The sequence below is a fragment of the Alosa pseudoharengus genome, unplaced genomic scaffold (assembly GCF_046254945.1).
Source record: "Alosa pseudoharengus isolate Yale_2024_CS ecotype anadromous, Long Island Sound unplaced genomic scaffold, YU_APseudo_1.1 YU_APseudo_1.1_scf_12, whole genome shotgun sequence".
Classification (NCBI taxonomy): domain Eukaryota; kingdom Metazoa; phylum Chordata; class Actinopteri; order Clupeiformes; family Clupeidae; genus Alosa; species Alosa pseudoharengus.
Genome location: NW_027468587.1, coordinates 39,362,910 through 39,388,475, shown reverse-complemented (window position 1 = coordinate 39,388,475; position 25,566 = coordinate 39,362,910). Strand labels below are relative to the sequence as shown.

Genomic DNA, 25,566 nt, shown 5'->3' with positions numbered 1-25,566 from the left:
TGTTGGAGTGGCCAACAAACTGACCTGTGTATCAGTGTTGGCTTTGCACAATTTATTGCCATTATTAAAATAGGCTATCCTAATCTTCAAAACTTTTTGAGTAGTTTTCAAATAGTAGTGCCACCCCAGTAAAAGTCTGGACCCAGCTGCCCCCCCCTATAAAATAATCCTGGCTACGCCCCTGGGTAACATGGTAACTGCCCATGATAGCGCACGTCTGTTTTGTGGTGAAATATTTCCGCCTGGTAAAAGCAGGTGTTTATCCAAATTAAGGTTAAATGCGTCAAGATGAGGAACTTTCAAAGACAACAGAATTGCTATTCAGAACACCAGTTTTGCGTCTTCGTACTTTATCCAAAGCAACCTTAACTTACGTTGAGCTTTCGAATGTCTTACTTTCGCTTTCAAGTTATCCACTAAACTTGCCTGTTTGCTAGATTTGATCAATCTTCCATAGCCTACCACAAGTAGTTAGAGTAGAACCACTGCTTTTCATTATCTCCCTGCTTGTTGACATCTTGTATTGTATTATTTCATGATCGCTTGATTCGTTTTAATGTTGTTATCAGCGAACTTCATTCAACTGCGCTTGTGATTGAAGTATGCCTTTCAGTTGTGGATGCTAGTAAATTGCAGTAGAGGGTGGAGAAAGGTTAGTTACCAGATGAGCTGCTGGTTTGATAAATACTGCGCACAATGAGGAAGCGCAGCGTACGCTATTACTGAACATGCATAAACAGACGCAGCGTAAAGTGCACTAGTGTTAGTAAATCTACCCCTTAATGCAAGGCCGTAGTCATGATGTCAACATTGGGGGGGACCAAATCTGTGGTGGGGTCTGAGGGACCCCCAAACAGAATTTCAATAGATTTCCTACCATGCAAAAATATTATTAAAAATCACAAACAAGTCGTTAGTTAGATCAGCCAATTAGGTTATTCCAAACATTTGACGGACACAGATGCCCCCCCCCCCCCCCCCCCCGTGAGTTTTGTGAAAAGAGAATGGTGGAGAAGAAGCAACTTCACTGGTCCATCCTAAATATCTTATGATAACCTCTATATTACACAGAATGTGGTTCTTTGACTTATTACTTACACCTGAAGCCTTAGACTCATAGGTTTGGAGCCTAATAAGATTTTGTCTTTTAATTTAGATTTTATTATGCTGGCGGCTAATCACACAATTTTAACATAGTTTGAAAGGGACAGGATTCAGGAATAGGCTACTAAGACAGGCCCCTCTTCTGTCTGACTCACCTCATGTTACCCCTGTATGCATTATAGACTGGCTTCTGACAGAAATGACGTTTTGTGCCAACATGTAGAAACACTAGGTCTACTACAGCCTTTAATTGGTGAATGGAGGTGCATATTCCTTTCTTTGGTTATTGTCCGCGATTCACATTAACTGTAGGCTATCACGTATTGTAAACGTCACCACATTTGATCACGTTTTGCCTGCATGGATGCGCGATTGAGTGCACATCTAAATAATATGCAAGATGCAACAATCATTTCTAAGAGGCCTATACATGGTAATTTCTGGCATTACTACTAGCATATGAATGCATTATTTATGTGAAAGAAATGACACAGGCTTGCACAAATTCATCATTTAAAATAAAACGTTTCACTTTCACTATCATTGCGAGAATAGGCTACAATATGGAAAATGTTCCCTTTCAGTCTGATCGGCTCCAAACATGTATGGGATTTCCTTAGCCTGTGCTACACCTTTCCAAGAAGTTTTGTGAAAATTGTACCGGTAGCTTTTGCGATATTGTTGACAGCCCTACCTCACCGCAGTAGGGTGCAGTAAATGGAAGATTTTGATAGCGCACGCCACTAACAACGAAAAACGGAAATCACCAGGACAAACCACTCAGGGGTGTAGGCTACTCTGGAACCATAGGTCACTAATTTGTGCGTTATTTACGTTTGATTACATTTCAGATACGTGTTGGTTTCCTGTAGGCCTAGTATAGCGCTTTATTCTTTCTTTATTTTTCTATGTCCGAATATTGGGGGGGACATTTTGGTCATATTTGAATATTGGGGGGGACACGTCCCCCTCAATATCTATGGTGACTACGGCCCTGCCTTAATGTCTTATACAAGCAGGCTGTATGAAACATTGGCTAATTATCTTCAGAATTCTACAACTAAACAATTAAATCTGATGATGCCTCCACCACCATTAACAACAGTGACATAAAGATTCCAGTCATTCAACTTTTTCCTGTTTTTGAGTTATCATATCCTTTTTGACAGTTTTGTTTTCTATGCAAGCTTGAGTTCTAAAAAAGCGCATTCTTCTTTGTAAATAGATACAGCAGCTACAGGACTTCTTAAAATGAGAAAAAATCCAACCTTTAAACAAATAAATGTTATTCCTTAAAATACAGGGGGCATAAGTACCTATTTTAAATTCGCATAGAGGCAGGCAGATTTTTATTTTTAAAGGCCAGTTATTTAATGGATCCAGGATACTATGCCTCCTGATAAAGTTCCCTTGGCCTTTGAAATTAAAATAGCCCCACCCTTCACCCTAGAGATTGACATGGTTTTATTTCAGTTAGCCTAAAAGCTGGTTTGATTTGCATTGAGAGATGATCTTATGGAAAGTACTCCACCCCATCTCTAGGGATGGTGAAGGGTATGTGATGATGTGGAAGCAAATGCATGGTGGACATTAGATGGGCATTAGCTTGCCAAAATCTGTGGCAGGATAGAATACAGAGTATGTAAGCATTCAGCATGTAGGTCAAAGATATCATCAATGTAACTGTTGTTAACATAATATTTATGTATTTGACATTGTTGTAGACCTTCATGGATGATGGAAAAAGGGAAGTAGCGATTAGTCTACTATCCATCACTCCTGAAGATAAGGATTCTGGACGCACCTACACTTGTCGTGTGTTGAACTCTGCAGCACCAGCTGGACGACAGACTTCGGTCACAATCAGTGTTCAGCGTAAGTTATGTTTTTGACCAAATGGCAAGTGCCTTCACATTGAAACAGCAGTTAGTGCTTTCAAATTCATTCTAGTTTGGACATTTCCTTCTCACAGACCCACCATCAGTGACATTGTCTGTCCAACCACAGACGGTCTTAGAGGGAGCTAAAGTTATATTCATTTGCTCTGGATCAGCTTATCCTGAAATCACTGGATACAGGTAAATACAGTATTTTCAACAGCAATCTGTATGCTAATTATATCTGAACTCAAACTAAAGATAGTGTTGTGACTTGATTGATATCCATGCAACACATGTCTGAACCACCACAATCTTGAAAAACAATCATAAACATAAATACTGACAAACATAAATATTGAACCATCTTATCTTTGGCCACAGAAAATAGTGCATATAATTATACAATCTCTGTAGTTTTAGTGTAGTTTTTGAGTACTTAAATAAACATGAAGTGGTACATTGCTTTCCAAAAGATATTAGGTATTAAGGATAAAGAATTATAATAAATTCATCACCCCAAGCTGTGAGAAATTATTGTACATTTAGTTTACGGGTTTTAATCAACACCTGGATCAAACAGTGTTTAATCAGTACCTGGAACTGGTCTCGGGAACAAATCAGTGTCTGCTAAAAAAACTGAATTAATTAACTGAAACTAAATGAATCATGAGGCTGTGTTATTAGCAACAGTTGTTAGAATAGTAACTGCTCTACGCTATTTAATGCAACGCTGGCAAGGTAGTGGAATATACATATTGTACCAGCATCTGATTAAATAGCCACTTAATTTAGAAAATGGGTAATACTTTACTTGGACAGTCCGCCTTCAGAGACTTAACAGATCATCTGTTAAGATTCAAGTTTGGTATGTAAAATTGTTGAGCAATTACTTTACATCACCTTAACCAAATCCAATCCATAAACTTAAACTTAACCATAAATTGAAGTGTCAACAGATAGTTTGGTGATAATCTGAGCATCTGTAGATAGTCTGTGGGTGGACTATTCAAGTAGAGTGTGACCAGAAAAGGTTTTTCTCTTGACTGTTGTGTCAGATTATGCTGATTCAAGTAAAAATGCAAACAATGGTTATTGTCTAAATAAATTAGATGGTCGAAAGCAGGCATTCCTATTTCTGAGGCAAATGGAGACAGCCTGGAGGTAACAGTGGATCCCTCCTTTTTCACTGATCCTGTCTCCTGTGAAGTCTCTAATTCCGTTGGCAGCACCAATGTCAGCACCCTGGTAGATGTCCACTGTGAGTTAATATTTACTATTGATCTTTTGTACATCCCATGCACGGTAACACTTTATTTTAAGGTTCACATGTTAGCCACTAATACATACCTAATTACTGTAATGCCTGTATTAGTGACTTGTGCTGTAAGGCAACATTAATCATTTGTTAGGCGTGTATTCACAAATTTCTTGTTCATGACGAATTAGGCCTTTATTCTTGATATAATCTTAATAATGACCTAGTAAGCCTTGATCTCTACTTAATGATTAATAGTAAGTACCAAAAGAGAATATGTATAACCCACTAGTATACTGTCTGAATAAATCCGGAATAGTGGGAGAACAGTTGTAGAATAAGCAAGGATATGGCTCAACCTCATTGCTGTATTTCACTGCCAACTACTAGCAATGAAGGGTAAAGAATGTTTGTATTGATCAGGGGTTATAGTCTCTAGACTGTTCCCAACATGTAATTTTTATCAGAGGGAGAGCAGAGAGCAATTCATGACTAGTAAGTACATACTGCATAGGTATTACTGATGATAATAATAATGTGCTTGCTGCTAAGGAACCAGTTTCCACTTTAGAATGGGAGCCAATCTCTCAGTTGATAAGTGCTGTTTGACACAGCAACATGGGCAGGGAAATACAGCAATGAGGTTGAGCCATATACTTGCTTATTCTACAACTGTTCTCCCACTATTTGGGATTCATTCAGACAGTATACTAGTGGGTTATACATATTCTCTTTTGGTACTTACTATTAACCCTTAAAGGAGTACCGTCACACCGGTGTGATGGGAATGTTGAGAAATGAACGTTCTAAAGAATATCTGGGTTCATTGAATTCAACATAGAATTTTAGAACCTTCAATTGTTGCGGAACTTAGAATGTTCAAAAACCTACACCTTTAAGGGTTAATCATTAAGTAGAGATCAAGGCTTACTAGGTCATTATTAAGATTATATCAAGAATAAAGGCCTAATTCGTCATGAACAAGAAATTTGTGAATACACGCCTAACAAATGATTAATGTTGCCTAACACATGCCTTACAAGTCACTAATACAGGCATTAATTAGGTATGTATTAGTGGCTAACATGTGAACCTTAAAATAAAGTGTTACCCAATGCACATGTTAGCCTTTGAGGTACATTTATTAAACCTGTTATGTTTATATTATGTTTATATATAACAAAATATGAGATGGTCAACAAGATTCCTCAAATTCCTAGGTGATTTGACATGGATTGACCCAATGTAAATCTTTCAGTCGGCCCCAGGCTACTCTCTGAGCCAAAGCCCATGATTGTGGACATAGGAATGGAGGCAGCCTTCACCTGCTCATGGACTGGGAATCCACCTCTCACTATTGCCTGGACTAAACGAGGATCCAGCGTGGTATGTTTATGTACTGAAATGTCTTTATATTAATTTTCTGACACACCAGCTGTGATATACCATTATAACCTAATTCAAATTTATATAATAATATGACGTTTCCAAGGCAAACGGAGCTTCATATAAGGAGTGACTCATTACATATTGTGTTTGCACTGCACTATTGTCAACATTTGCCCAGACTTGTTCTTGAATAGGGGGCAGTGCTTTAAAATTCAGTCGAGATGCACCGATATGGAATTTTAGGGCCGATAACGATAACTGATGTTTATTGGTTTGTTGTGGCTCATACCGATACGATAACCGATAATATTACTCTTGAAAAAAAATTGTGAAAAGTGATTTGGGGAAAGCATTTAATAAGCATAATTTTATTGCAGTAATTTTACCTACCACCAAAAGATGGACATAACTCATAATAGTCCTCAATAGTACGGCAGTCAACAACATAACAGTAGCCTAGCCCTACTGTATGTGTGGCTCCTTTAAGTGAACCTGACATCAGTGAATTTTGAGTGAGTGGCTAGAGAGTTTGAATCGTTTTCATTTACGACTAAACGCTCATAAACGGCTCAGCTTGGAATAAGCTACAGTATAGCGACCAAATCAGTGTTTGTGAGGGAAACTTAGGTTTAGTTTCAACTGCGGGTAACTGAATAAAGCTGCAACTACTCAGACTGTATCTTATGTCCGTCTACTCTGTTGCGCACAACCTGCTGCAGCAGAAATGAAAGGAGTTAGCCCCGAAGGTTATAATAACTTATTATGATGACCTGTCTGGAACTAAAGCACGAATGGTTAGCATATTTCTAGGTAATAATACAAAACCCAAGCTAAAGTAATGCAAATATAACACTAAAACACAACTTAGAACTAGGCCTAGTTATGTACTCGTCCCACTAACGAGTTTGTTTATTGTTTCCCCGACCAGCGCGGTAAAGTGCAAACACACCAGCACAAGACGGCTCTAGATAGGGCTGAGCTCCGCTCTGTTAAGGTTAAATGGCGGATCATTCACGAGAGGATTTTGAGATGCACAGATTCTCAAATGAACGCATATCCACAGATTTTGTTACAGTGGTGAAATACATTCACACCGCTGACATTATATTGAGGAAAAAGTATAGCCAACCAAGCTCAAGTAGCTCAGTGTAGCCAGACGGACCTTAGGCCTAAATTAGGACTTTAAAAAATATCGGCGCAAATTATCGGCCAGAGTTCTGTTATCGGACCGAATAATATTTTCATTTTTTCACTTATCGGCTAATAATATATCGGACGCCGATATATCGTGCATCCCTAAAATTCAGTATTGTGGGTTATAATACATTATTTTTTGTATTTGTTAAAGAACTGTAATTAACCTAGTCCTAACACATTTATGTTCTTGTTGGTTACCTTATATACAGGTCCTCAGTAATAGTAACACGTTGCATTTGAAGTCAGTCACTCAGGAAGATGCAGGAACTTACACATGCAAGGCCATTGTTCCTCGTATTGGTGTGGCTGAAACAGACGTCACCCTCACTGTCAATGGTCTGTACTTTCAACTATCCCCTTGTGTTGCTTTCTGCTGTCTGTTTGTAATTGTATCACTTAAAACATAATTGTGTTTGTGGTTCATTGCTGTGAGAAAACAATAGGCTATCACTGATAATATGCACGTTTTGCTGCAAGTGTGATTTTGGTCCTATCATTTACAATATTACATAAAGGCAACAGAAAAATCTTCATATCTAATTGTATTAACATTATTGAAGTGACTTTGACTATGACATCTGCTGTGAAGTGACTCTTGGGTAGACTGCAAATAATCTAATTTCCCCCAAAGTTCTTCTTTTAACTTCATGTAAATGAAAACAACTCAAGAACCGTTCAATGTGTGTGCTTGGTACGCAATATTGATGGTATAGGCTGGGGAATGCTGCACCATCAAAACATTGATATGATTAAAATGTGTTTGGGCTGCCATTGTTGCCAATACAACACGGATAGCTGTTTATGTTTCACAAACTATGCTATGTTCTATGTGCACAGGTCCACCTGTTATCATAGCTGATGCTACACAGCGTGCTGTGAGGCACACCAAGGGCAAGCTGGAGTGTTTGGTGAAAAACAGTCCCCCACCAGAAAGAATTGTAAGTTAGTCTAGTATGCATGTATATACTTTGCCCTGTAGTGAAAACAATTTTCATTTATTTATAGACAATAAGACACTTTGGTAAACCACCTTCAACCTCATTTGGTAGGGAATGTCAACAATGTAAGTATTAAAAAGCTTGATTCAGGGGTGATGAAGTAGCTGCAGCACACTACTTAACATGAAAATGTGTTTTTGTCAGACCTATGTCTTCAGGAAATAAGGAAAGGACACACATTTACTCATCCATTTTCACACTTCTTGGTTGAATAAGTCAAAGAGTAACCTGATATCATGGTTCTGATGTTTCCAAATACCAGATAAGCTCTCCCTATTCAATTATGACTGCCACCATTTTAAGTTAAAAAATTTCCCCTTGACTTAAAGGCTAATCTAAGAATGTGGTAATATTATGATATCAAATAAAACATAGAATATGTCCTACACTGAAAAAATAGATAGCCTATACATGTTGACCCTTCAAATGATAAAGATAAGTGTTTAAAAGTAAAGATAGTGAATTTACCTGAATATAGCCAAGGGCCCATAGGGTAAAGCTCATGGTGCAGTCATGGAATCTCAGTCAAGTTTGTAACAGAACTAGATACAAATATCTAGTTCATAATGATTGTTTGACACACTGTAGACTATTCATGTTCCAGCAACATGTTTTGGTCCAAAACTAGCGAGTTAAACCATAAAAAACCCATACAAAATCTTAAAGAACCATCAACAGCAGCACAGTTGCCACTGATAAAAGATTGCTAGAATACCAACAGGTGCCTTTTGGCAATATAGTTGGCTGTGAAAGCTTTTGTTACATTTTTGCAGGGTGGTCCATCCTGGACCAAAGACCTACATAATGCATAGCCTGGACGGCTATTGGTAAATACACATGTGTTTATCTGTCCTTCATATGGCCATATACTATCAAAATAACTTTTTAGTGATACCAAAACTAGCATAAAAAACACATCAAAGTGGCAAATTGCATACTGTTGTTTTAGTGTTCTCTTGTTTTAAATGTATTAAATGCTATTTACAATAATTCTCAATTAATTAATGTATCTCTTATAGGTATGGACATTTGGAGATTTGAGTCTTGGACCAGGATCTTATGACCGATTCACGGTGCAGACATTAGAGAGGCCAACTGGAGTTCTTTCTACACTGGTCCTGTCAGAGACCCTTGCTACAGATTTTCAAATACACTACAACTGCACAGCTTGGAATCGTTTTGGTATGGGTGCTGCAGTTGTCACACTTGAGGAGCAAGGTAGATGATTCTTTTGAGACCAAATTCAATTTGAGATTATTTTAGCCAGACTCACTCTAGTACTCTGACTCTTGGCTTTAGACCATCAAATGAAGAATTTAGTTGACATGTGTAGAAGATATTGTTCTTCACAGCACCAAACGTTTCACATCACTTGTTTTAAAAAATGTTGTGTTGATATATGCTTTGTGCGGATTGTGTACAACTTGTGATCTTGCTAAAGCATTGAATCCCCTTGAAATGAATCACCATTTTCTGAATTAGAAAGCATATTAACAGATTTGCCATATCAACATTTATGCTTCAAATGCTTAATTACATCTACAAAGAGACAAAGTGATTCAATACTTTAGGAAAGGCCACTCCTCAAAACTAAATATCTTAGGATGGCATCTACAGTACCAGTCAGAGAGGCCACAAAAAGTCTAGCTATCACTCAACCCATGTAAAATCAATGGTTCTCCACTTTATACAGTAATTTGTAATCCAGAAATGTGATTACAGTGATCATTTTAGGGGGGTTGCATATGCTTTCTGCTTTGACAATTAACATCTCCAACTTTCTGACAGATGCCTTCCCCATGGTCATTATGATTGGGGCATTAGTAGGTGGGAGCTGCATCCTTATCATCTGCTCAATCACTCTTCTCTCAATTTGCTGCAAACGCTCCATCACAGGTAATTCAAACTAAGTGTTATAAACATGAATGTTCCCATAATGTATGATTTGCTGATATTTTCCTTGCATAAAAACCTTTTAAATATCATATCTTTGCCCAAATGTATTTAACTATATCTCAGGCCAAATGAGTACACAACTTACCAAAACTGACCTCAGAGTCCAGATAGGACATAACGATGACATCAATGCACGAGTAAATGGAGATTTGAAGGAGCCCACAGTGAGTGTCTATCTTGCTGCATTCTTCATACCAGTGTGCTTTATGCACCACATTCACTTATGGTATTGTGACTAGTATGCTTACAACCTACAGCACTGTTAACCCTTGTGACATTCCTTTCAACCATGCATTATTTTCCAGATATCTTTATTTCCTCTTGCACTGTAGTATTATGTTCATTGTGGTATTACTTCCTAGGCTCCACTCAGCAGTGAATCTCCTGCAACATCTCACACTGAACACAGTGATCTGCTGGATGAGGATGACGAAAGATTTGACTTAAAGGTAACACAAATCAAATCTCTAATTTCGTAAACTTTATACTTTTTGAGATATTAAAAAAAACAAGATTATTTTTCCCCATAGACTTTGTATTGCCCATTCTGACATCATAATAGGCCAATTAAACTGAGTTGCACCCATTTCAACTGCCAACTGCTCAACATCTAGGCCCCCTTTCTTTCTGTCTCTCTGTCGATTCAACAAGGAATATTGATACAAAACCCCAATTCCAACATTTCATCCAACATTCTCCCCATCCATCGACTTCAAACCATTCATCCATCCATTAAACTATCTGTCTATCGATATCCATTAAGCTATCGGTCTATTAACACCCATTAAACTAATTGTCTATCGACAACATCCATTAAACTATCTGCCTATCATCCATTAAGCTATCAATCAACATCCATTAAACTATCTATCAACATCCATTAAACTATCTGCCTATCGACATTCATTAAACCATCTGTCTATCCACAACCACTATATGTCTATCAACATCCATTAAACTATCTATTAACATCCATTAAACAATCTGTATAAACATCCGTCAGCATCCATGTCCACTTAAATTCCTATCTAGCAACCTCCATAGGAACCAACATAATTATCCTAGCAACAACCTAGTAACCATTACCATGTCAACCTAGCAACAGCTATAGCAACCAACATGATTACCCTAGCAAGCAGCATATCAACCACGTTATTTAGCATAGTAACCAACATATTTACCCTAGTAACACCATAGTGATATCTCTGTTCTTGCATTATCACTTTTAACTATATATTATATTTACAGTGCATGAAAATGCACTGTACTATTCTTCCTAAACTTTTTCTTATTATTCATCCCGACCAATTTGTACGTTTAATTCATCTTGAATAATCTGACGTACAAACTTGGTTCAAACACCATTGCGTAGGTTTTCTAAAGGCCGGGACACACCAACCTGACGGCTGACTGTCGGCAGAAAAGCAGTCGGACTGAACAGTCAGCTCCCGTCTCCCCGAGTCGGTCAAAAAAGTGCCGACGACGACGAGCCTACCTTCTGCGCGTGCGCAAGACATAATACATTTCCATAATAGCAGGCGGTGCTAAAAGATTCAGAGCCGAAAAGATTGTCCAGAGATTAATCAAAGGATTCGCCAATGGAACGAAATGGCACTCATTTCGGACATCTCTGATTAAGCAATAAGAAAATATAAATATATATTGTGTACTATTTTATTATCATTGCTTGTGTGTGATGCCAATGAAACACTCTTTCGGACACGGAATAAATCATTTATTTTGCCAGTTAACCCTTAGAACCCTAAGCTGTTTTTAGGGCATTTTCACTACCTTTATTCATAAGGATTTATTCTGGTCATTGTAAGTGCCACACACATATATTATATATTGTTTTTTTCAGGAGAGTTTAGGCTATTCAGATCTGCCATCATTTCATGTATTAATACTAGCATTGATTTTATTTTGATTTTTAAAGAATTAAAATATAAAAAGTGTATTATAAAAATTCTTATATTTCGACATGTATCTCACCACTGCAAGCTCACAGCTCTACATGCATTTCATGTGTGTGTAGGGCAGACTGTCCTGAATCGGGCAATATAATTGCCATGTTGGAGGGATACTCTGGGGCTGAGCAATTTACAGAAATATTTGCTGTGTGATTTACGGAAATAAATGCCATTTTTTATTTAGTGATGAAAAATGACCTTTCTGCGCTCCATATCTGTGACACATCTGACCTGACTTGACCCGAGGTTGCGTGTTAGCCTGCGTGCCTGTGTGTATGCAGTCATAATAATTCTCAACTCTTTACTGCATTGCCATGAACAAAGTAAAGGCAAAAAAGGTGTTTATTTGTTGAACAAATTGGGATGCAATGTGAGCCTTGAATTGGATGCCATGCAGGAATTTGCTAGGATCTCAAAACCAGAATATGAACATGCTTTGCCATAGAGAAACACATGATAGCATTGGATTATAAACATGCTTTGCCACAAGAACAGACACAAACATGGGGTAAGTCCAGCTATATGAAGTTATTATTTTGCTGTCACTTCATCTGTTTTATAACCCAGAAGGATGTACTTGGTATCAAATGATAGCTCTGAGTCTCCTCTTTCATCTGACATGCGTGGCATATCTATGCGATCACGGGTCTGCGAGTAATTCAAACGAGAGTAATGAGTGTGCAGCGTTGGTTTGTGTACATGACGTTATTATTTTGCAGTCACTTCGTCTGGTTTTATAAGCCAGAAGGATCGATAAACATGGTACCAATGGATAGCCCTGTGCCCCCTCTTTCATCTGATATGCTTGCCATATCGATGCGATCACGGGTTCGCGAGTAATTCAAACTAGAGTAATGTGTGTGCAGGTGAATGCAGAGAAGTATAGACTGTAAATATGATGCAATTTGATTTAATTTCATGATTTTTTTAAATTTTCATACTTGATCGTACGGACAAGTGTGTAGTCTCGTTGGAAAGCCCCACTTCTGCTCTGTCGTGCAATAAAGGTTTCATCTCGCTGCGATGAACCGTTCCGGAGCAATGTAACAGAGAAGAAAGGGTGTGTTTTTTGACGCACTTTGCGTCAATCGGGTTCTAAGGGTTAACCGAACTAGCTAGCTAGGTAGCAACTAAGGACTTTGTTTAAACTTGTATGTTGTTGCAAACTAACCTGAAATAACATACGTTCAGCAACTGTGTGGTAGTCTACTAGTTCTAACAAAAATATGTTAGGATAGTTTATCAAAATGGGTTCATAACTTGCTGAATGTAGGGCTAATGGTCATACTAATCCGATATAATGCTTGGTCAAGGGCTAGCACTCCACCAATCAGATTGGTCATTGAGGCCGATTGCCACTGGCCGATTCGACATGTCAAATCGACCAAAATGAACGCCGACTCCGACTGACGACGGCACGGGACACACTGAACCGACTCGAGTCACCAACCTTGCCCGACTGCCAATAATCTGGTTGGTGTGTCTGGGCCTTAAAGGACATTTCCGCAATGTATTTGTCATTTCTAAAAACGTTATACTTTTCGAAATATTTGCCATAAACGTGCGAAAAGGTCCCATTGAAAATGAATGGTGTAACTTTCATGGCTTTAAAATAGTGGCATCATAATGCTGTGTTCTCAACGGCCCCTTTTCTCTCTCCCAGCCCTTGGAACGGGACACAGCTTCTGTGTATCTTACTCTGTTCAACCACATTAAAGGAACACGCCACCCAATGTCAGTAGTAATATATGTTCTTACCTTAACTTTCACGAGTTGAGTCATACCTCTCCCGTGTCGGTACGTGCACTCAAACGCTCTGGTGCGCGGCGCGAATGTGTTAGCATGTTGCTATGCTAGCGGGCTCAGACGTAGCCAGACGTAGAAGTAATCAAAAACATCCACGTTTTCCCGACTTAAATACAGTTACACGAGTAGTTGATTAAAATGTCTACGGTCAAACAACATGAAACGTGGCGATTTTCCAAGCGAATAAACAGGAGAACTACAATGTGTGGCGCAATAGCACTTGGGAGTACTTCGACCTAGCGTAGTAATATTAATTAACACCTAATTGTAGATCCTATCCACCACAGAGTTTAGAATCCATGCTTGATCAGCCTCCCCCTCCCCTCTGAGCGAGAGAGAGGCACACACACCGTGTACCCCGGTCTTTCAGTGTCCCGGGAATCCTTGACGGAAATTTGGACATGTGAAAAATGTTTTTTTTTAAAAATCTGACTAAACCTAGCAGCTTCGCTGCGCGGCGGTCATAATAATAGCCCATCAGTGCATCTCTAGTGTGTGTGTGCCTCTCTCTCGCTCAGAGGGGGGGGGGGAGGCCGATCAAGCATGGATTCTAAACTCTGTGGTGGATAGGATCTACAATTAGGTGTTAATTAATATTACTACGCTAGGTCGAAGTACTCCCAAGTGCTATTGCGCCACACATTGTAGTTCTCCTGTTTATTCGCTTGGAAAATCGCCACGTTTCATGTTGTTTGACCGTAGACATTTTAATCAACTACTCGTGTAACTGTATTTAAGTCGGGAAAACGTGGATGTTTTTGATTACTTCTACGTCTGGCTACGTCTGAGCCCGCTAGCATAGCAACATGCTAACACATTCGGGCCGCGCACCAGAGCGTTTGAGTGCACGTACTGACACGGGAGAGGTATGACTCAACTCGTGAAAGTTAAGGTAAGAACATATATTACTACTGACAATGGGTGGCGTGTTCCTTTAAGGGCTTGTGAAGTAGTATAATATAAGTATATTACACCTTCCATAACATTGCTCACCATCTGTCTGGCTACATCCATCTCTCCATGTATCTATATTTATTCACAAAACTTTATCCCTCCTTGCAACCAGTACGATTTTATCCAGGATTGCTCATCACAAACAAATATGTTTGACTGGTCCAAATGTAGGCTACTTCTGGTAACTAATAGGCCACATCTGGCACATTAGTCCACATCTGGAACAAAGGGCTGAATTCTTTCATTTGCGTGTAAGCCCTTTTTTACGTGAATTTTTACGAGATCTCTAGTTTCTTTTGCGAGATCTCGAGTTTCTTTTGTGAGATATTGACTTTCTTTTGCGAGATCTCGAGTTTTTTTTTGCGAGATCTTTACTTTTTTTTGTGAGATCTTGAGTTTGTTTTGCGAGATTTCGCAAATCCATCAATGCATATGAGAACCACTAGAACTGTTCCGGAGAGCTTTAGCCACTGAAATTAGGTTGCAGTTCCTTATTTTGCCATCTGCGTTGGTCTGAGGTTGCGTTCCACACTGACTGACAAGCCAACCTAGTCAGGGTGCGATTTGTGAAAAAATCTGAGGGGGGATGCGTCATCGCTGCTACACATCACTCCACCATAAGCCTCGATTTCAATAGTCAATTAGAGGCAGTAAAAATATGAAGTTTTGTTTCCTTTTCTTTAACTTGTTTAGCTGGATTCTCCAGTGCAGTGAACAAGCCGCTGCATTCTGCAGTGAGTCAAGACCAGAAGTTAACGTTACCACACACGCACAGTGATATAGTCTTTTGATTTTAGACAGGGCCGGTCCTACGTTATTCTGGGCCGCCAATGCGCTGAGGCTCAAGAATCAGTCAAATTGCAAACAGCCGGCAGCTAATTGTCAGGTGTGATGAAATGCGTTCGTGTCATTTTTGTTCAATAAGTTCCACTTTTCATGTCATGAATGTAACATGCCTATGATAAGGCTTTGAAGTTGTCCAATATGGTCAATCTATTGTCTCAATTGTGTTTCATGTGACACACCGAAGCTACATTCATGCATTGTTTTGCTCCAGTTGAAAATGTTTCTGCGTAATTTGTCAGCTGTGATCAAATGCCTTCAATAGATTTCACTTTTATGTCATAAATATAACATGCCTATGATTAATGTTTGTATGGCCACCCATTTGAACATTTCTGGCTACGCTACTGCTACCGAGAACAGAATCTCTTAATCTCACATCTGACACTTGCATGGGCTAACGTAGCCTACTACTCCCCATGGGGGAGGGGTAACTTTTGACTTTTACATTTTTAAAAAGTAAATCGTTATCAGCCAATATAAGACCAGAAACAACAAGCAACAACGCTTTAAGCTGGTAAGTGAGACACATCAATGAATGCACTTAATGCAGAATCACCACAGAAAGCGTTTATTTGATTATTTATTTATTTATTTTTCTGCCCCCCCCCCCCTCCTGTCCAGGCCCGGTGCGGTTGCTCCCGTTGCAATGAGAATATGTGATTCTCATATGCATTGATGGATTTGCGGGATCTCGCAAAACAAACTCAATACCTCGCAAAACAAACTCAATATCTCGCAAAAGAAACTCGAGATCTCGCAAAAGAAACTCAAGATCTCGCAAAACAAACTCAATATCTCGCAAAATAAAGTCAAGATCTCGCAAAAGAAACTCGAGATCTCGCAAAAGAAACTCGAGATCTCGCAAACCTAGTCAGTGTTTGTCCCAAGTACATACTGTACCTTTTCTCATTTTTTTTTTTTTTACCTTCGTTTTTTTTTTTTCATGTCACCTCCTGGGCTCCGTAGTATTTCTTAGGAAACCTATTTATTTTAATGTTGATAACCACAGTTTTACTCTTTTTTAAAAGTCCTTTATCAATAGTATTCTCTCCTATTGTATTGTATGCTGGTATGGACATTCAAAAATCACACATAGGAACAAATTGGGGAAGATTGTTAAAACCTGTGGAAAAATCATTAGTAAGCAACAGGTAGACCTGTACCAACTATATCTGATCAGATTGGCACAGAAAGCAGACAAAGTTTGCATGGATACAACCCATCCACTTTCAGTGGAGTTCATGCCGCTCCCTTCTGGTCGTAGATATAGATATCCTAATGTCAGAACCAACCGAGCAAAAAACTCATTCATTCCCATGGCAATAACCCAATTAAATAAGATGTGGAGAGGGGTATGACAGGAGGAATATATATATATATATCCGGTTTGCCCTGTCGGGACTTATTTTCCCAATAATGACCGGCGTTCTATACATTATCCCGCTTATTATACGGCTATTTGCCAAAACTAAAAAAATAAACTCCACAATATGTCTCTTTACACTTATTTGTTACCGTTTCGTCGTGGCTTTTGCTGAGAAACAAATAGTTCGCAACACACGCTGAACTTGAATCAAACATTCTTTAGAACACAGCTGATCAACCGTCTGCTTTCACTTTTGAATGAAGTTCCAATGCAAGAAGTGACCGGACTACTTGCGGAGTGATATGAAAAACTTAAATCAGCAGCACAAAACCTGTTGCCATTGACAGCGGTAATTATATGTTTGCAGCGGTAATTACATGAAAATATTTTACCGTAGAACGTTGGGAAATCCCGGTCAAGTCAATTGAGCGTTCTACTACGGTGCGGTGGTAGTGTAGTAGTGTGGTAGTGTAGTGGTTAAGGAGCTGGGCTAGCATGCAGTAGCCTGAAAGTTGTCGGTTCAATTCACGGCTTCCACCGTTGTGCCCTGACATATGTAAGTCACTTTGGTCAAGAAGTGTCTGCTAAATGTAATGTAATGTAATGTAATGTAATGTAATGTACTAGCATTGTGAAGAGCCGTATAATAAGTGCTAGATAAATAGTGCTTTAGATCAGTGTTTCTCAAAGTGTGGTCCGGGGACCACTGGTGGTCCGCAAGCTATCCAAAGTGGTCCGCGAGCAGACGTGGTAAAATATAATATAGATGACTTGTTTACAATATTGAACCAACTTGAATGTAAATCCAAACAGTTCTGTAACACTGTCTATGTAAGACATGCCAGTTTAAATCATATGAATCCTCTGACACAATAAGCAAAGTGCAAAGACAATAAGCAAGGTGGTTCAGTGAGTAGGCCTATTGTGTAGGCTAATATACTGTTGAAGTAGGTCTAATCATTTTTTTTTTAGCTAGGTGGTCCATCCGTTTGTTTTTTATTGGTTAAGTGGTCCTTTGTCTGAAAAAGTTTGAGAAACACTGCTGTAGATGTCTGGTTCAATGTTTGTGTTGTGGATTATGTGTCAACATGCCTGCACTGTAAAACAAATTGCCTCTCGGGGACATTACATTTTTCTAAGTCTAAGTCTAAGACTGCAAGGTCCCAAATTGAAACGAGCGATAGGCTAATGGTCCTGAATTTAAGGATGTTTCAGAATGCCACGTAGCTCGACAACGAGTGGCAGACAGAGCGACATGTCACTTATGCTACCAAAGACTGTTTTTGAGTCACATCGTTGCAAATCTCATATGATGATGCATCTTTCTACAAAATGGTTTGTCTTCTCTATCAGGAATTTATTCAATACACTTAATAATAAACATATAGCCTTAACTCCAAACAGCTGTAAAATTTTCACATGCAGCCAGGCCTAAATTCTGCTTATTAGCATAGTAACCACTATGATTACCCTAGCAACCCATAACAACCACTTCATTTAGCATAGCAACCACCATATATACCCTACCATCACCCTAGCAACCATCTTAATTACCCTAATTACTAAATCTACTCTAAACAGACTCCAGCTGGTCCAAAATGCTGCAGCCAGATTACTGACTGGATCTAAGAAACGTGACCACATTTCACCTGTGTTGGCTAAACTGCACTGGCTTCCTGTGGAACAAAGAATTAATTAAAAAATTCTTCTGTTTGTTTTCAAAGCTTTACATGGTTTAGCAACTCAGTATTTATGTGATCTTTTAATTCCTTACTGTCCTCCTAGACCTCTTCGATCATCTTCCCAGTGTCTTCTTTGTGTTCCTTCTGCCTCTCTTAAATCCAAAGGTGACAGAGCTTTCTCTGTCTATGCTCCCCAGCTTTGGAATAGCCTTCCTGATGTTGTGAAATCCTGCCCCACTATTAGTAGTTTTAAATCCAACCTAAAGACCTACCTCTTCTCCCTAGCTTTTAACACTCCCTGACTCCCTCACCTCTCCCTTTTTTTTATTTGTTTGTATGTATATGTATCATTGTTATTATTATTATTTTTATTATTATTATTATTTTTTTTTTTTAATTATTATTATTATTATTTTATGTAAAGCACTTTGGTGCAATGCTATTGCTTTGAAATGTGCTATATAAATAAATTTGACTTGACTTGACTTGACCCTAGAAATATTGATACAAGGTCTTTCCATACAACTTTCTTACTTCAAACCAGTCATCCATCCCTTAAACTGTCTGTCTATCAACATCCATATTAGACTATCTCTCTATCAACATCCATTAAACTAATATGAACATCCATCAACCTACATGTGTAATACAACTACTACCTAGCAACGTCCTTAGCAACCAACATGATTACCCTAGCAACCAGCATACTAACCGCTTTAATTAGCATAGCAACCACCTTGTCTAGGAACGTTTTCAGACCCTTGCAAGTTTTCCACATTTTGTTATGTTTCAGACTCATCTTAAAATGGATTCAATTAATTTTGTTCCTCATCAATCTACACACAATACTCGTGTATAAAAAATAAAAGACTGAAATATTCCATTTATAAAGTATTCAGACCCTTTGATATGAGGCTTGCAATTGAGCTCTGGTGCATCCTATTTCTATCAATGGTCTATCAAGTTGATTGGAGTCCACCTGTGCCTGGATCTCATTCATAGTGACCACTGGGTCCTTGGTTACCTGTCTGGCCAAGGTCCTTCGTCCCAGATTACTCAGTTTGGCTGAGCGGCCAGATCTGGGAAGACTGTTGGTTGTTCCAAACTTTTCCATTTGAGAATGATGGAGGTTACTTGACCGTATTTACAACCCCCCCCCCCCCATGTTGAAGACACAGTAACGCCCCTGGTAGTGGATACACAATGGGGGTGATAGGAATAGGAAGTGATCAGGAAAACAGAGGCAGACACAAAGAATAAATGCTAAACTAAAGTATTTAAAGAATGTGTTGTTTTATAGTTTATAAATAGTACGGCCTGCAGAGAAGGTCTAAGCAGGCCCTGATGGTCCACCCCCACTGCTGATGATTTGCTTTCACCTTATCATTATTGTCTACTTTTGCTTCTCTCAAAAAACAGGACCCCACAAATGGTTATTACAATGTCCGGGATCATGATGACATCAAAATTCACAGCAGCAACTTCTCGGAGTATTCCTCCACCCTGCAATCTGTGTACCCTTCAATGCCCTCACAACCAACTAGTCTGATGTATGGCCAGCAAGACATCTATGACTACTCTCATCAAGGCACACAGAGACCCTATAGGCAGGTGTCTGTGCAGAAGACACAGAATAATGCAGAGTCTAATGTCTTTATCACTGATCCCCTGTGCAATGGTTCAACTTTCCATCCTGCTACAAATGGGCGAGCTTTCACTAGCTACATGAAGCCCAACATTTCCTATGAAAAAATAGATGTCTATGAACAATCTGACCAAGCCAGTAAAGTTTCTAGCTCTTCACACCTATCATATGCTTCCTCGCATATTTCTTCACAGCAGTCTGACTACAGTAGACCCTCACAACAGCACCAGCGCATGCAAACACATGTGTAAAATTTGTATTAGTGTCTCCCTAAAAATATGATTGTGCTGAAGAAGTTGCAGTTGACTGAAGAATATGTCATCCTTAATTCAAATGGATTACTAGGATACCAGGGGAATATGAAAATATGTACATACTGTAAACAGAACTTTGAAATAAATGAAAATTGACAACAGGTATCAGAATAAGAGAAGAATAAGAAAGTAAGAGAACTTGAAGCGCTTAAAATAGTTCTAGAAAGAATGTTCTTTTTGGCACAAATTGGATGAAAGTGGCCCAAGCCTGTTGTACATGTTATGAACTATCAATGCTTTGTTCTCCAATGCATAAATAAATAACTATTGATAAACTATTGGCTTGAGTTTGAATGTGTTATGTATAGTTTATATCTAAATTAAAGATGATGATGTTAATACTTGAAAAATACCAATACAGCAAGGTGCCCTCATCAGGGTCCAGCAATGTTGTGTACAGTAGGTGGCAGCAGAGACAAAGCTCTTCCTCTTTACAAAATCATCATCCAGAGGTCCTAGGTCCCCACTCATGCATTCTCCTCTTTGACTCATCCCACTATTTTTCAGATCAGGGGACTGAGATGGCCATGGCAGAAACTTGATTTTGAGTTCAGTAAACCATTTTTGTGTTGATCTGGACATGTGTGGTTCATTGACCTGTGGGATGATCCAAATCATGACCATATCTTGGAGAGACTGAGAGATTTGTTTTGAAGATTTTTCTTGGAGTTCATGATACCATGCACCCAACTGAAGTTCCCAGGGCTATTCGTGACATAGACCCACAATATCACAGACCCTCTGCCATATTTAACATTAGGCACAGTTGTTCAGTATAGTCATTGTACACCAACCTTGAGTGTTTGTTGCCAAATATCACAATTTTCATTTCATCTGACAATAGAATGTGATTACAGAAAATGTTCCTGTTGTATGCAGTGACTCCAGCAATGTATATTTGTAATTAAATGACAGGAAATGCTTTTACCTGGCATACCGTAAATAATCTATTAGTACAGATGTCACTTTTGAAGATTATTTGGAGACTTGGTGACTCAAAGATCTTTTTTCTGTAACTCTCAAACAATGACCCTTATGGAATTCTTTGCCTCTCTTACCATTCCTGTCACTGTACATGGGGGCAAGATAAACATGGGTCTTTGTTCAAGCAGATTTGTCACATTTGATTGGAACTTTTCAATTATTGTTTTAACTGTAAATATGGGCATTTTTAACTGAGTACCTACTTTTTTTGTAGTCATTGCCTGACTTACGAAGGTCAACACACTTTCCTTTTATTTGAATTGGGTGTTATAGAGGTATTCTTTTTTCTCAGAATAAAATTATTTCAGCAAAAGATGATTTTGATTTTTTGATGATTTTATACCTGTGTTTTGTCAACTTAACCAGAGGTGCCAATAAATGTGGAGAGCACTGCAAGCAATTGCACTGTAATGAAATAAAAAAAAGAATTTGCACAGCTATGTGAAATTTTACAAAAATGTGTTACCCTTTACAGAGGTGTTACTTAATGGTTAATTATATATTTAGTATAAGCCATCAGATAACAATAATTAAAGGTGCTCTAAGCGATGGCACACGTTTTTTAGGCTAAAACATTTTGTCACTTACTGCAAACAGCACCTAACTGTCCTGAATCACTGTAAAACAACGCGATCTCTGTGGACAGCCCAGGCTCTAAGAACGGCAACAAAAGCAACCTGGGCAAACCTAGCCCATGAAAACATAACAAACTGTTCCAGCAAATCACAGACGAGATGCATGTTTAGGAGAGTTACAATTGCACTGGAGCAGCATGGGAGGGAGGGGGAGGAAGTAGCGAGCTAGCTCTCTGTTTTTTTTGAAAGTCAACAGAAGTGACGTTGCCCAGCATCGCTTAGAGTACCTTTAATTACTTACAAATAGTTTATAAGACACTCAAAACGCATTGTATGCACTGTGTAATTTATGCCGTACACAGTGCATACATACGTGACCAGGGTTGGGTAGTAATGGATTACATGTAATCTGGATTACGTAATCAATTACAAAAATCAAGTAACTATAATCAGCCCAGATTACAATAAAAAAAATTGTGTAATCAGATTACAATTACATTGTTGGGGATTACCTGATTACATTTTATCATGCAAACAATGCAACTTTTTTATGATAGCCTAGCTATCTTTTAATTTGACAAGCTTCGGGCTTGCCGGTTCGATCCCTGACCAGTAGAAAAAATGTGGGCAGGGGAAGTGGTTGAGCACTGCTCTCCCATGCCCACATCCACGGCTGAAGTGCCCTTGAGTAAGGCACCTAACCCCTCACTGATCCCCGAGCGCCGCTGTAGCAGACATCTCACTGCTCCCGGTTGGTGTGTGCTTCACCTCACTGTGTGCTTCACTAATTTACAGATTGGGAGACCAAATTTCCCTCACGGGATCAAAAGAGTATCTATACTTACTTATTAACTTATTTTCTATTGGGGCAGGTCTCTCGGCACACTGCCTGATCTTTTTCTCCTAATCTTAATGCAGCCTCTTGTTTTAGTGTTACCGTTTACTTTGAGAAAGTCACCAGGTCCCCCTGGTTGAAAAACATCCCAAAGGAATAATTTTCTCACCCCCACAATTGAAATGGACATGGTGTCATTCAATCTCAGGCCATGTCCCTGGGTCAAAAAAATCCAGCGAAAGCTAAATTCATTGTCATGCATGATGACTAAGTGATACATTTTGGGATGGGGTGAAAATTTCAACCACCAAAACACCACTGCCAAAGTCGAGAATAGCTATAGAAATGTATTAGTGTGGGGTGTTTTTCAGACAATGGGACCTGGTGACCTCAAAGTAACACTAAAACAAGGGGCTACATTAAGATTTTTGGAGGAAAAGATCAGTTAATTCACACAGGAATGCTTTACTCAGAGCAAAGAGATTTCTTAGATGTAATGAAATAATAAAGGGAAAAAAATAGAATGAGAATTCTATCATCAATTCAGTGGTGGTGTCTTTTACTTACATGTAAGCGACATATTTATTGAAGTAATCTAAAAGTAATCCTAAAGTAATCAGATTACGTTACATGTTTTTGGTAATCCAACTGATTACAAAAATTGCCATGTAATTTGTAGTCAGTAATGGATTACAAGTAATCTGACCCAATCCTGTACGTGACTTACAAACTAGTTGTAATTGACCTACGAATGAATATTAAATAGTTAACTAACCCTTTAATAATACCTTGTAAATGGTTTGTTAAAACACCTTATTATTAAGTGGTACTCAAAAACATGCTAATTACAAATTCATGCAAATTTATTAAGACACTGCGGAACATTCCACACTAACCACATACAGTAACTGTAGTAACCATCATTCATTGTGATGTGTAAGCACCAGGGCTTTTATGTCCCTTGTAGTTAAGCTATAGGAACTAATTCAAGCACCAGAGAGCATTCCTAATTCTCCGCTATCCACCAGCAGAACCTCTTTTTTTCCTGTACCCTCTTCCTTTACTTCCCTTTTCACTTTCCTTTCCATTACATTCTACAACTGAAATCTTAATACCTAATGTATCTTGCTTAGATTAGTATTTATTAGGCTCACATGTATATTTAATAATGTCACAAGTCCAGTAATCTATGCATTTCAAGGTTTTGATTGTGCTTGGTTGTTGTTGATTAATTGCTATAACTTAATACAATAATGCCGTTTTAAAGAGTTTGTGATTGTTAAAACAATCAGGCGTGAACTGTTAATCAATGCTACAGGTAGATTAAAGTCGATATAGGACCACAAATGTCTGCTGATTCTGTTTTTTTTCCACTGTTGTCATTAGCCAATCATTGATTAATACATCACTCCGTGCCATGGATTGTCTACCAACAGTTTACCAACCATAATTCAGTTGAAAGTTGATGTTTTCACTGCATGTCTTGGTGTCGGTTTGTGTTTGTTGTCAGTGCACACCACATTTTTTTTGCCGAATGTACTATAATGTGGCTCTCAGTAGCACATGAATAAACAGCATTTTTCTTTCAGTTTAAAGAAATTATTTAGGTCTCATGTAAAACAATCAAAACTCCAGCAACTTATTCCAATAATGGTTTTAATTTAGGTTACATGAAATGCAGTTTTTTATTATGAATTATTCAACATGATACTGTTATGCAGGTTTGATAAGCAGGCACACAACCAGCATAATTTTATACATATATAAAATATTGCAATGCTACTTGTAACTAGATCAATATACTGCAATATCACTGCTTCAAACAATGACATATCTAAATAAGCCGAGCAGCAATATTTAGAGACATTCATTACACTGAGAAACAGTCAGTACGTTTACATGCACAATTAAGCCAAGCTACAGTTATAGCTCGGCTAGGTGATTTGACTGAACTGCTGTCCGTCTCTGAGTATACTGTACATCAAGGGGAATCACTTTATTGACCAAAGTAAAGTGACTTATTCTGCTATACGATTTGCCCCTTCCTTTTCACAAACCCCAAAACATTCCAAATTAGCTTTGTTAGCATAAATTAGTTAACATTTTTGTATGGACATTCTGGGGGATGTAAATTCATATATGGACACTCTGGGGGATGTAAATCCATGAAAGAAGGTTCAACTTATGAGTATGTACAGTAGGTAGTTAGGTTGCTAACTGAACTAAAAAGACTGAAGACAGTGCCAACTGTAGTGTTAGCCAGAGGAACGCATGCTCAGAGTGCACAGGCCAATTTGAGTCCAATTGATCGTATACATGCATGAGTTATTCAACCGTCTATCGCATTATCTGGGTTTTTAAGTTTGGCTGAAAGAACTTCAATCGGACTAACATGTTTACATGCATGCAAGTCCGGTTTTGGTTGGACTAACACAATAATTCAAGTAAACGTACTGAGTGTTATCAATACCGGACATGTTCATGGTATGCATGAATAATAAGGTACTGCACAGTTCAAAGCAAAGACAAACAAAGACACTAAAGTTGTATTGGTATGTGAGAACAACTTACATTTGGAAACATAACAAAAAAAATGGTAACACTAATATCAGATTAATAACTTCATTGTTCTTGCTAAGGTTGATGGGAATCATTTAACAAAGAAGGGGTGGCAAGGTTGTATACAGACCCTTTGTCATCATTTCCATTCCTGGTTGAACTTTGTTTTACCTTACATGATTCAGTTAGATAAATTGAATTCTGTGTCACACTGTTGATATGAACTTAAAGGATAATTCCGGTAGCACTTT

The 25,566-nt window shown here is 38.5% G+C and overlaps 1 protein-coding gene across 1 annotated transcript in view; it reads left to right on the top strand.

Moving 5' to 3' along the window:
• kirrel3l (kirre like nephrin family adhesion molecule 3, like) overlaps positions 1 to 20,299 on the top strand; it is a 50,749-nt gene extending 30,450 nt beyond the window's left edge. Inside the window, exons 5-15 of the mRNA XM_076281323.1 lie at positions 2,829 to 2,979; positions 3,077 to 3,182; positions 4,094 to 4,242; positions 5,498 to 5,625; positions 7,035 to 7,161; positions 7,663 to 7,763; positions 8,843 to 9,041; positions 9,612 to 9,719; positions 9,843 to 9,943; positions 10,142 to 10,228; positions 19,823 to 20,299. Coding sequence (XP_076137438.1) covers positions 2,829 to 2,979; positions 3,077 to 3,182; positions 4,094 to 4,242; positions 5,498 to 5,625; positions 7,035 to 7,161; positions 7,663 to 7,763; positions 8,843 to 9,041; positions 9,612 to 9,719; positions 9,843 to 9,943; positions 10,142 to 10,228; positions 19,823 to 20,299 — 1,734 coding nt within the window. The remainder of the gene's footprint in view (positions 1 to 2,828; positions 2,980 to 3,076; positions 3,183 to 4,093; positions 4,243 to 5,497; positions 5,626 to 7,034; positions 7,162 to 7,662; positions 7,764 to 8,842; positions 9,042 to 9,611; positions 9,720 to 9,842; positions 9,944 to 10,141; positions 10,229 to 19,822) is intronic.
• Positions 20,300 to 25,566: the final 5,267 nt, after the last annotated feature.